This window comes from Euwallacea fornicatus, chromosome 35 (genome assembly GCF_040115645.1).
Source record: "Euwallacea fornicatus isolate EFF26 chromosome 35, ASM4011564v1, whole genome shotgun sequence".
Lineage (NCBI taxonomy): Eukaryota > Metazoa > Arthropoda > Insecta > Coleoptera > Curculionidae > Euwallacea > Euwallacea fornicatus.
The window spans coordinates 2,187,980-2,200,108 of NC_089575.1; the positions used below are offsets into that span (position 1 = coordinate 2,187,980).

Sequence of the window (12,129 nt, forward strand, 5' to 3'; positions counted from 1 at the left end):
GATCTATCTCTATCCTTATTCTATTAATGGAAACCGATAGAAAGGTAGGTACTTTAAATATAAAAATCACGTCTAAGTAGTCAATGTAGACTATGACAGCTTCTGCACTCTGCTATAATCTCTCTTTTATTTCTATTGTGTTTATTTTTTTCGTGTCATGTGTGTCATTTTCCACTCCTTTTTTTTATAAAAGTTTTTTGCAATAAATAATTAAATTCCACAAGAAGTATCTGCTACACTGGCACTTTATTATACTAGTTAGCTACCATGTATCATCCCAATTACTCACAGTCGATCATATTTGTATAACGAAACGGAAACGGTGCAAAAACCTGATTAAACAAGAGGTCATTGCACAGAGAATAAGCATTAAATCAAGCATTCTTAGCCTTTAAAGTAGGTAGAGACAGTTTACTTTTCGAGTATGTGAACAATCTCGGAAAATGGCATTCCTTTGTCCAGTGCGGATTAGACGTGGTAAAAAGAAAAAAGGTAAAAAGACTTTCTTGAAATCAAGTGGGAGTAGCAGCAGCAATTGACCTCAATTAAAAACTTTTAAGGCTAATCCCTTTTTTATATACAAATTCAGTTGTACATGTCTTATTCAGACAGGTGTTGGCGCTTCTTTGCTCACCATTGAGCCCTCTAAATCAATATTTATTAGAATCCCTAAAAAATTTATTATTTTGCAAATTCAGCCTCAAGTGTAGATCTCGAAAAGGACCTCAGTCGGGCCAGCAATGGAGTCACTCCAGGTATGGGCAGAATCACTGGGTCAGCAAGTATAGAAACTCTTGTTAGAGTGGGAATCGAAAAGGAACATGGACTGTCACCCGATTCAAAAATGGTGGTCCTCCATGACTTTACACCTTGTGTTGATGATGAGTTGGAGGTGAAGCGAGGACAGGTTAGTTCAAATTAGATGATTGGGACACATGAGAGTTGACTTACAATATCACATTAATATACTTATCACTATATAATAAATTTTTGCTCTATAATACAAACCTTATGTATTTCCAGATTGTCAATATATTATATAGAGAAAACGATTGGGTTTACGTTATATCTCCAGATACTAGACAGGAGGGCTTCATCCCTTTCTCCTATTGTACACCATACAATAACCACCTAGCTGAAATGGCAATAAAAAAGAAACTTCCTCGAAACGGCCATGTAACCTCAGGAGATAGCTCAGAAGCCAATCTTGACTGGTAATTCTGCTACTTTAGGACCTCAATTTATTTCATTATCAAAACTAATTCAGTGAAGCAGTTGGTCTGGATAATAGCGACTGTGACTCTTTAGGAAAAACTAAGCAAGAAACTGGGGCTGTAAGTCCTGTTAGTATTCATTCAGAGCCTGATATGATTCCATTCTCAAAAGACCCTTCAGGAAGGTACATTGTTCTCTATACATTTATTGCTAGGGATGAGAATGATGTGTCTGTTGAAAGAGGCGAATTTGTGACTGGTAAGTATTACTTGGTTATAAAATTTCATTATTAAAATAAAAGGTTTTGCTGCAGTTTTGAATAGAGAAGATCCAGACTGGTACTGGATAGTGAGGAGTGATGGACAAGAAGGTTTCATTCCTTCAGGATTTGTATATCCTGCTGATAATGTGATACAAGGTAAAGAGTTGATTTTATGTGTGCCCCTACAAAATTTATTTCTCTTTACAAGGCAACTTAAACCCGCAAAATCAACAAGGCTTGAGTAGTCTACAAAACCAAGGAGCGGTGCACGCTCTAACCTCGTCTAGTGCGGATGATTTGAGATACCATGGTACTGAACTAGTTATGCTATATGACTACAAAGCTCAAGCCCCCGATGATTTGACTGTCAGACGAGGAGACTGGATTTACGCAGATCTGAATAATCAAACCGTGGATGGGTGGTTGTGGGCCTATGCCCCTAAAACGAGGAAATACGGCTTTATTCCCAAAGCCTATGCTCGGCCACCTGCCATGACTAGTTTGTAACTTAGGGTCGTCGTGTTTTTACTTAGATGAGGAAAAAGAAAATTTTACATGATTGGTAAACTCGTTTGAAGAATTTTAGATGAAATGGCGAAGGAGTTGTTTCTTAAAATTTGTAGAGAATTTCAACAATTTTATTTTTTTTATCTAACGCTAAATAACCGTAATTTATAAATACTTATTGAATTCTACTTTACAACATATGAATTTTGCGTTGTAAGTCTGTTCGTTTGACAGTTTTTGATAAAGTGGCAAAAGTGCAATTTTTATTTTGTGTAAAACCTCACTAAATCGATATTTTTTCATTCATTGATTAGTTGAACTTTACGGTGTGTCTAAATACGTTTTACAGTTTTGATGAAATGGCGAAGACATTTTTTTAAATAAATCTTTACTATTTTTAACATTTTTCCTCTATCTGACATTAAATAATTGTATTTTTTATAAACACTTATTGAATGATATTTCAAAGACGAGGATTCTTCGTAATCGGTCATTTCGTTTGCTAATTTTGATTGAAGTAGCGAAGGGACATTTTGTTAAATTTTGTACCGCTTAATTAAGGCATTTTTAGACCATGAGGACTTTGCGTTATAGGTAAATTCTTATGGCAGTTTTTAATGAAATAGTGAACAAGTGTTTCTTTTAACTCCATTTAAACTTCACTGTTTCAAATATATTTTCTTAATCTGTTACTACTTTAAAGTCGTATAAATCGTGGATCACACTTCGGAAAGCACTAGAGGCACTTTTCAATCTCATTTTTGCTCCCCCGTGAGAAGCAATTTCCCCTAAAGCCCATACAAATTGCGATGCTCAAGAAAACTTAAATTTAAGAAAATTGCAATAATACATTACATAATGTTTAGGTTATTTTTGTAAACTTTACTAAATACGTCAAAATATAGACATGTACGAAAAACAACTAGTTTTACTCCCAAATCCGAAACACGCTCTTCAATCTTTGATAGTGGCAAAATGCGACTTAAAATAAATAATATTTAATTTTGTGCTGCTGCCAAAAAAACCTAATTTATAACCTCAAGACATAGTTATTTTCCTCCCACGAAATTTGCAATAAAACTCGTTTTATCGAGGAGGTCTTATATATAGGTTAATTGGCTCTGTCAGTGACTTTTCGGTTTATTTTTAAATTCGTGCCAATAATATTCGAGTTCTCTGATGGTTCAACCACTGAAAGTGGTGTGTGTCATGCAGATTTCTTAATATTTTTAGCACATTTCTATGTATTTTTAGTAAAAGAATGAAGGCAAAATATAAAACCGCATGCTTGAAAAACTTTCTGGTTCCTAAAACACCGATTTACTACAACTGATGAAGTAGTAATTCTCGATGGTTATTCAAACTTTAAGGGAACGGCAACAAGGCGCCCTTCTTTTGTTTAACGATAAGCACGACGTCTATTTTTAAAGTCGAGTTTTTGACGGGGTTGACGACTTTCCCAGTAGCGGGAAGATCAAGACTGCAGAAGAATTCAATTTCAAGACCGAGAAAGGCACAACAATCTGCAGTTCACCACACCCCTTAGCCTACACCAAATCATTTTAAAAATGACGTATGGACGTAGATTGCGTGACGTAATCATTTATAGGGCAACCAGTGTTGTCAAACTTCAAGACACAGTTTGTATTACGGAAACTTAAATTTTTATGAAAAATGTCGCAAAATGGGCAGTGGAAAGCGAGAAATCTGAAGCCTGAACCTAAATCAAACCGATTTCCTGCGACATAAAAGACCTAAATATCTCCTGTCTTGCAGCACGAATAAGTCCAACAAGTAATAAGTGCCAAGGCGAATTGTTATGTTTCTTTTGTCGGAATTAATTAGCTTGTTTGTTGCTACACATGTGCATCCTAGCAAGGTGAGTTCGTAAGATGTAAACCGACAAAAAACTAGTCGCAAGCAAAAGTATTTCTATTTGTCAAGAGGAACAAAATAGAATATAAAATAAATCTGTTTACTTCAAGTTCATTAGTATGGCCTAAAAATAGACGTTTCGACTCAGAAATTCGTATTTAAATGATCTAGAAAACACGTTTTGTAATATATAGTACAGGCGAATTTGATTGTTTTAAAATGTCCAGCCGCTGCAACGCGGTATAAGCCGAGGAAAAGAGTCGTTTCGTAAATTGGATTGGACACCAAGTTGCCGCATTATCCCAGACTAAACAACAAACATCCATTAGCATCAGTTTAATGGTCTAGAAGACGTTTAGAACAAATTGAAAATATCCAGAAATCAGAATAAAAATAGACACAGCGCTGAGCTGTCTAAAGACCGTTCAAATTGCACGAACCGCAAACGGGAGTGAACCGTATTGCGAATTGGTTGTGCGACCTGAAAACTAAGTTTCTGGTAAGTCCCAACACAATTTTTTGGTAATTTATAGTCCACCGAAGAAGTCTCAAGATATTTGTGAGGATCGCAGAACGCGCACCTCCACGATGATAAACTTGTTTTTTTTTTTTATTTTTAATTTAATTTAATTTAATTTTTTTTGCGCGCATTAATTAATTGCGAATTCAATCAGCCCCCTTTTCAAGCTTTAGAGTTTCTCGGTCTACAAGCTTGGGAAGTCAAATGAAGACGGCAAGACCTCGTGAAAACAATCAGCTTTTTGATTTTAAAACCGCAAACAATCTCGAACCACACACGTAATCGCTTTAAGAGATTTGATCGTGTTATTGTTTAACTTGCAGGGCGAAAACCGAAATTGAAAAATGTTTAATTGTTGGCAGCCGGCCAGATATTTCCGGTCATTACTCAGATGAAACCGAATTTCACGAAAACAAGTTTATTTTGAAACTTGCGGTCAGGTATTTCGATTTACTCGCAACGCCAGATAGGCCGCGGCCGTTTCATTTTCGTTTGTAATTCGAAAGAATAACCGAACGATTTTTTACAGAAACAATCCGAAATGGCAGGAGCTAACACCAGTGAAGGAAAAAGCTTGATAACGACGTACATGATCCTGATAGCACTTCTATTAGTTTTATGGGCGCTCTACTCCGGCATGTTGTAGATTAATATATGTGGTGAGTACCGTCTCAATCAACGATAACAAATCAATAGACGCAATAAACACCGAAGCGATCATTAGAAATATCTCAAAATTGAAACCGCTCAACGGATCCGACGCCCATTGCTCGTTTGGCAGTCGGTGACGAGACCAAAATAATTTGGGGGGCGTCCCCGAAGTGTAATCCGAACGCTCCTGAACATTTCATTAATGTAATTTCTCCGTTCCTTGCCAAACGGATTTTCTTGCATTTCTTCTGTCTAAACGCAATTCCAGGGACTTTTCAATTTCCTTGTAATTAGAATTTGTTTCAGATCAATCAACTTACATCCCATGGACCTCATCTGAAACTTCACCAAAAATTAAACCACGACAGTATCGTCTGCATAAAGAATGAATGTGGCGGCCACAGTGTATCATCGCTTCTCATCGTCGACTTTTCGTCGATTGTTCGTCGAGTGTGGATGAAAAGTTTGTATTTTTATAAGTATTCAAGACATTTGATTAAGAGGAAATAATTAAAATCTGATGTTTATTAAAAATAAATACGTTTACAAATCACTGTTGCCTGCTCACTTGAGATGAGGAATTATTAAAAAAAAGTTTTCGGCTGGCAACCTCATTTATTCCTATTAACAAGCTCTGATATCACAGATAGGTGCGTTAACGCACCATTCCTCACTTAAGGAAATTGTTCTGCACCACATACCTTACACACTGCAGCAACAAGTTCCTTTCGTGCCTAATTTCACTTTCAAGCAACTTTTCCAGCAGAGTCACTCTGCGCCTTTTAAATTTGTTATGAGGAAAATTGTCCTTTCTTTCCGGCTCCGCCGAGCCGCCATTATAACTGCGTTTCTTCCCAATCCCATGGCTCTGTTGCGGTTTTCTCCTTTTAATTTTTGCCTGCGTTGTTTGCACTATTTGCTCAATTGGTTGAGACTTCTTCTCTATTTTCACTTCTTCCGGAAATTCATCATCGCTCCCTACTTTGCAAACTATCTCCTCTTCTTTCACTGCTTCCTTTTTCTCGCTGGTCGCAGGTTCTACGTCACTATCGTTATCAGAATCGTATGCCGTCATCAAAGAGGTCAACGAGTTATTAACTTTGAGTTTAGTCGTTTTTGGGCGATCCTGATGTTGCCATTCGTCTTCCTCTAAATCGCTTATAACGTCCTTTTCTTCGGTATTAGACGGATTAGAGAATAGTTGAGAGGTTCCCTTAAACGGGAACATACTTCCGTTCCAGTCGGCTTTCAAGTCGATGAGGGACACCCTGGGAGGCGCTCGAGGTTTCCGTTTCTTTCTTATCGGTTGGGAGGTAGAAGGGGCGAACTTGGCGCGTGGATTAGATTGTCTGGCAGTTGAACTCACTGAAAGAAGATCAAGTAATAATATGGTTCGAAATTCGATAACTCTCTACTAGATGATATCAACGTTAGTAGCAAAAAAGGACAATATAAAAATGTGTTTCAGCCTTTCAAATGTGCTCCCAAGCGATTTTACGGAACCAACAATAATTATATTATACAACAATGATTCTCTAAATTATATTTTAACATTTTCGACAGCTTTAGATCGCACAAAATGCCAAAAAAACACAACTTTTTGGTCTATAGGGTTTGATCTTGTGACGAACAAAACGTCTCCTGATTTTATCCTTGCTAATATTCAGTCGAGATGATAAATCTCGAAGGCTCGTGCGTGGATATGCTCCATTTTCCTCTAACGTCTCGTTATCCTCAGGATTTGAGTGTATTCGACGAGGTTGGCCATTCCTATGGATTTTAATAACACTACCAGTTTCATCAAAAAGAGCATTTACCGTGGCTGTTTTTTTCGTAAGTAATGGGAGCACGGCGGGGATGCCGTGCCAGCACGATCAGCAAACGACCAGATTATTTCGATTTTTTCTCTTAAAGTCGATGGCATTTCAGCTCTGTGGTCACTAATTAGAACTTAACGCAATAAAGTTTAATCTGACTAACATTTAATATTTATTAAAAAATTAGCTTGTTTGGTATATGGAGTTAAAATTATATTCGAAACAACTTTTTCTAATAATTTTTTTCGATGTCTCTAACGCGAAGCAAAATTTCGAAAATTAACCTTGTTCGTGAGTTTGCAGTGGGCACAGTTCACGGTTAAGATATCAGTTGAGTATCTTGAAAAAATGCGACTCATCAACCTATACGAATGTGCCAAAGTTCAAATCTGTACCCCTTCGGATAACGAAAACATGGGGGTGTCTTCATCTTGAATGCGACACACACTGTATATGCCTGCATACCAAAATCGCCACGTAGGGGATGTCAGACTACAACAACCTCAGCGGTAATCGCACAGCTAGAAAGAATGAAAAATTTACAAGACACAATCAGCATTAAAAAAAAAATTATTGAATATATTTTTCGTTGTTTGTGTAAAATCTTCGATAGACGTGGCACGCACCGGTATTAAATCATATGAAATCGTACGATTTCATCCAAAATTCGACGATTAAAAAAAAAACAATTTTTCGGAACTTTACCCCGCTGCAGTGAAACCACGACTCTTCAATGTACCTATCTACAGAGCGATATACAGAGAGATGACATGAAAATTAAACAAAGCGCCTAACAACGGCGGTCCGGAAATAATCAATTGCCGAAATACAAGGTGTCAAAAGTTTAAAAAAAAATTGCTTTCAAACTTATCCTAGTTCGCATCTCCTAGAGTTTATGAGATTCCAATTTTGAGTGGGTTCTATCAACTATAGCCAAGACAGCCTATCAAGTAACTTCCCCGTCTAAAAAATCAGCTTGTCGCCAAGAGATTAAGGCTCTCTTAAAACAACACAACACAAATCTGCCCCAAGCGTGCATGAAATATCCGCCTTAGTAATAGGACTTCTGAAGGTGAAAAATATAGTCTGAAATTAAATGCAAGCGCTAAGAGGGCAAATTCTCATAGCGAGATCAAATTTCCATTTTTGAGAATAGTTTCTTTTTTAATAAGAAATCTAAATTAAATTAACAAAAACAACTCACATCTAAATTTATCCTTGCCGAACTTGTTAGGATTTTTTGCTATCCTGACCCCCTTCTTCAACAACTCCTCCTGTAGCTCATACCGCTTCTCAATGTTCTCCTTACTAGGAAAATTCTTCTTTCGTGCCTCAATCCACTTGGCCACGTCCTCGGGAGTGTCCAGCTTGATTTTGTTGTACAAACCTGCAACAAAAACACCCAGTTTACCCGCGAACAAATTAAACAACGTCTAATTTTACCAGTGGAGTGCTGCATTTGAATGTGCTTCTCTATAATTTTCTCATGGGCGGTAAATTTGCAGCCGTCCAAATTGCAGGTCCTGTGCTCGAACATGTGTTTGTCGTATTGGTCTTTGGAGTAGAAGTCTCTTTCGCACGTGTCGCAAGAGTAGGAACCCTCCTCGTCATCATCCTGACAATCTAATTCGTCTTCTGGATGTACGTAGTCCTCCCAGTTTGCTGCGACACCCTGGAGTTTTTCAGTTAAATATGTTGAGGAAAAAAAACAGGATTCTTGGACAAGTTTCAACAGTTTTTACTTCCAGGAATCCTGCTTTATGGGGAACGAAGCGAAAAGGACGGAAATTAAACCTTAAAAATGTGACTACCTATTTGAAAATACAGTTTTTCTTCTATTCGGAGAAAGAAAATTGCAAAGACTTATTAAAGATTAAGGGCCAAACTGATTAGCCTTTGGCAAACTAGAAAAGGAAAGAAAAATGCTTTAAAAATAAATAAATAGTGGTAACTTACGGGCGTATTTTAAAACTCCTGTCTACCAAGAAAACCTCTAGTTTCTTGATAGCAACTAGTCCTGAGATGAACTCCGGTCAAAGAAATTATTTTGACTAACGGAGTTTCATGGTGAAAAAGTTTTCTTGAAATTGCTGGATATCCATAAAAGCGTTTTTTCCTGAGTAGATTTAATTGTGACAATAATCATCGTACTCAGGAAAAACTAAGAGAAAACTGCTACAAATGCAGAAACACAGAACACAAAACAACTAAGTTTCATATTTAAGTTAGGAATTTTCAGCGTTTACGCAAAAATGGGTACCACGAATATAAAGGAATAGGTGGCGAATACAACGTATCCAAAATCAAGGTAAACAAAGGTACTGTCTTTTTAAAATTGGAATTTGTCAGGTACTCCGACCCGGTGACGGCAACATTTAGCAATGGTACCCATAAAAACCATATGATAAATGTGCAATTACCGAAATTTTTCCAGTAAAAGTATTTTAAAAGACAATGGAATGTTCGGTGTTACAAATGTGCGTTTCTAAACTTGGCAAAACCTTCCTGTTTACAGAATTGGGCACCATCACTTTGGGTTTGGCATGCATGACAAAATATTTGGCGCTCAATTAATTGATCCTTTCTTTTTAACCATTCCTTTTAATGGAGACTTGGATAATCTTCCGTAGGCTTTAACACGTAACTATTGGTTCCGGAATGGCGCGTCTGCAACTCAATGAGAAACTACTCTTTATATACGGAGCTTTTTCCCATTTAACTAAGTCTCTATGTACTGGTAAAGAGAACCCCATTATCTTATTAAGAGCAAATTGTATATAACTAATATACATATATATATTATATATCGTATATATTATATATATGCACATACATGGAAAGCAGATTGCTGCGTAAATGCTAAAAAGTCCCAACTCAAACTATTTCTCACAGAAAATAAATCTTCTATTCAATTAAACTAAGTTTGAAGTAAAAATTCATTCAATAAAAGTTTTTGACATAATTTTTTATTAAATATTTTTCCTAAATCTACATTTAATATTAAGAGGTACTTGGACGTACCAGAGTGGTACCACATTTACATAAACAATATGACAAATTCTCGAGCTCCAGCATTGAAAAATAAATTAAATTAAAAATGAAATTACACTGACTCGAAATCTATTTCAAGAACAACGAGAGTTTGAACTATTTACAGCTATGGTAGATAGGTATACACTTTTTCACAAACACTTTTTTTACATCTAGTCAAATGAGATTAGTCAGTTTGAAAGGTGACAAAAAACAGCAATTTGATTTGGCCAAATGGGGCTCTTAATATTGAGAGAGCCACTATTGTTGACTGCAGATTGAGACTTTTGATCTTATCTTTCTAAATTTTTGTTCATCTCTCCTTCTTTGGATACTGTTTAGTTTGTGCCCTGTAAAGATATCCAAGGGTTTTAATTTCTTCATGTTGAAGAAATTAAATATTAAGACAATTTTCAACTCTTGACAGCCAGAGAATTCTCTTTGAGTTGTCAGCGAGTCAAGGATCACTATTATAATGTCAAATTTTTTACTACTGAGGTTTGATTGATAAAACTGATATTCCATTAGATCCAGAAAGTTACCAGAGAAATTTGACAAAATAGTTTTTCAAAGCAATTCAGCAATTTTCCCAAATAAAAACAGGAATATTGCTGATTGTTTTAATTATTTCTAAAGCGTTTTCTTCATGCAAAGCACATACTGGAAGAAAATATATTAATTCAAAGGCTATCAAAGAAATTTTATTCAAGTATGGCTATTATTTTATTCCCTTAGAACAACATTGTGTACTTGTAAAAACTTCTGAAATCAAAAAATTTAATGTGAATAAGACACAATGTTCTGAAATGTGAGAAAACTTGATAGGCAGATTTTGAAATCAAGTGAAAATCAAAATATAGCTGAAAACCTATCCTTCTGGTTTAACACAAATTGGCAATGGAAGTTGCCATAAAATTAAACAAGTTCTAAATAATTTATAGGCATTCCTCATCTATTCTCACTCACCTACCAATAACCAGGGCTTCCTCAGACCACCATAATTTGAAAACTCAGATGGATAGGATTATGTTAAAACAAAAACTAGTGAAACAAAAGCTATAAAATCCACCTAATTCAAGTTTGTTCAATATGCCCTAAGGCATATAGACATAGATAAAAAAATCATTAATGAGAAATACCTATAAGTTGACGTCTTCTGTATAATCAATAGGTGCCGTAGTTCGCTTAAACTTATTCTCGGGCAACAGCTGTGGAATACGCACCTCGGGCTGCCCTACATTCTCAGACTCAGCCTGTTGATACACCCTACTGCACTTTTCCCTCTGCTCCCTATATTTAGCCCAATCTTCCTGACTTTGAGTATTTTTTGCTACAGCCAATAACTGATCTTTAATATAAAATTCTGCCTTTATAGCATCAGTCAACCAAGATTTGGTCAGATCCACATTTTTAAGACTAGGCCTGTTTTTCTTTATGATTCTACCTCCCCTAATGCCACCTCTCATTCCTCCTCTGGGGAATCCTGGTTTCATGCCTCCCCGCATACCTCCCCTAAATCCGCCCCTACCTAGAGGGGGACCAGGGGGGTGCATCATCATCATGGGTGGTGGTGGGCGCATGCCAGGAGGTGGTGGTCTTATACCTGGTGGGGGTCTAAAGAAATTGTGAGAAGTCTTTTAAATAGAAAAATTTGCTTACCTCATTACTGGTGGTGGCATGCCTCTAGGTCCCATACCCATCATGCCACGGGGGGGTCCAGGCATGCCTCTCATACCGCCACGACCTCTCATAGGGGGTGGTGGTAGTGGGGGCCTGGGGCCCCCTCGCATGCCCATTGGACCTCCACGCATAGGTCGTCCTAATGGTCCCCCGCCGCCATTAATAGGGCCACCTCTGCCTCGGCCACCTCGTTTCATGGGTCCGCCACGACCGGGAGGACCACCACCACCACCACGTCTTGCTCTACTACGACCAGCAGGAGCACCCATTATTTAACAATTCACGTTAATAAAAAAGTATAAAAGTGTATGTTGTCAAAGAGCAACTCAAGAAACACTACAGAAAATTCGAAATGGCTTCTTTTCCGCTGTTAGGTTAGGTTTTTGTCGATTGAGGGCGCAAGTGTTCCGCACGTGTCAGTGAAGGCGACCGAATATACCAAATATATTCTGGTCTTTATCATACAGTACACAAAACGAGGAAAGTCATATATAAAGAACAGGTCCATGATTGGTGATTGTGTCCATTAAATGGAATGTCAGTCAACGCTGAAAGGAGAGTACCTTTGGCGG

General features: G+C 37.2%; 2 protein-coding genes and 1 long non-coding RNA gene across 3 annotated transcripts; 2 read left to right on the forward strand and 1 right to left on the reverse strand.

The window, feature by feature from the left end:
• Nucleotides 1–137: 137 nt before the first annotated feature.
• Dlish (Dachs ligand with SH3s) lies at nt 138–2,906 on the forward strand. The gene is made up of 6 exons (XM_066299982.1): nt 138–492; nt 699–907; nt 1,024–1,214; nt 1,268–1,473; nt 1,529–1,633; nt 1,686–2,906. Exons 1-6 carry the CDS (start codon nt 444–446, stop codon nt 1,982–1,984), a joined length of 1,059 nt encoding a protein of 352 aa, XP_066156079.1. The 5' UTR covers nt 138–443; the 3' UTR covers nt 1,985–2,906.
• A 1,294-nt stretch (nt 2,907–4,200) lies between these two features.
• Nucleotides 4,201–5,583, forward strand: LOC136348782 (uncharacterized). The gene is made up of 3 exons (XR_010733719.1): nt 4,201–4,358; nt 4,909–5,038; nt 5,337–5,583. It is a non-coding gene; the product is annotated as an uncharacterized lncRNA (long non-coding RNA).
• A 42-nt stretch (nt 5,584–5,625) lies between these two features.
• LOC136348780 (FMR1-interacting protein NUFIP1-like) lies at nt 5,626–11,944 on the reverse strand. Its single transcript, XM_066299921.1, has 5 exons — nt 11,537–11,944; nt 11,101–11,491; nt 8,291–8,519; nt 8,052–8,234; nt 5,626–6,395 (listed from the first exon to the last, which is right to left on the reverse strand). The coding sequence occupies exons 1-5, from the start codon at nt 11,824–11,826 to the stop codon at nt 5,701–5,703; spliced, it is 1,788 nt and encodes a 595-aa protein (XP_066156018.1). The 5' UTR covers nt 11,827–11,944; the 3' UTR covers nt 5,626–5,700.
• Nucleotides 11,945–12,129: the final 185 nt, after the last annotated feature.

Bases quoted from the DNA above. Each gene is read 5' to 3' on its own strand.
- Dlish (XM_066299982.1), top strand. From the start codon at position 444: ATGGCATTCCTTTGTCCAGTGCGGATTAGACGTGGTAAAAAGAAAAAA. The intron at 493-698 runs GTAAAAAGACTT...TTGCAAATTCAG, and splicing joins ACGTGGTAAAAAGAAAAAAG to CCTCAAGTGTAGATCTCGAA. The intron at 1,215-1,267 runs GTAATTCTGCTA...AAACTAATTCAG, and splicing joins TCAGAAGCCAATCTTGACTG to TGAAGCAGTTGGTCTGGATA.
- LOC136348780 (XM_066299921.1), bottom strand. From the start codon at position 11,826: ATGGGTGCTCCTGCTGGTCGTAGTAGAGCAAGACGTGGTGGTGGTGGT. The intron at 8,235-8,290 runs GTAAAATTAGAC...TTTTTGTTGCAG, and splicing joins TCAAATGCAGCACTCCACTG to GTTTGTACAACAAAATCAAG. The intron at 6,396-8,051 runs GTGAGTTGTTTT...ATCTTCTTTCAG, and splicing joins CGGCAAGGATAAATTTAGAT to TGAGTTCAACTGCCAGACAA.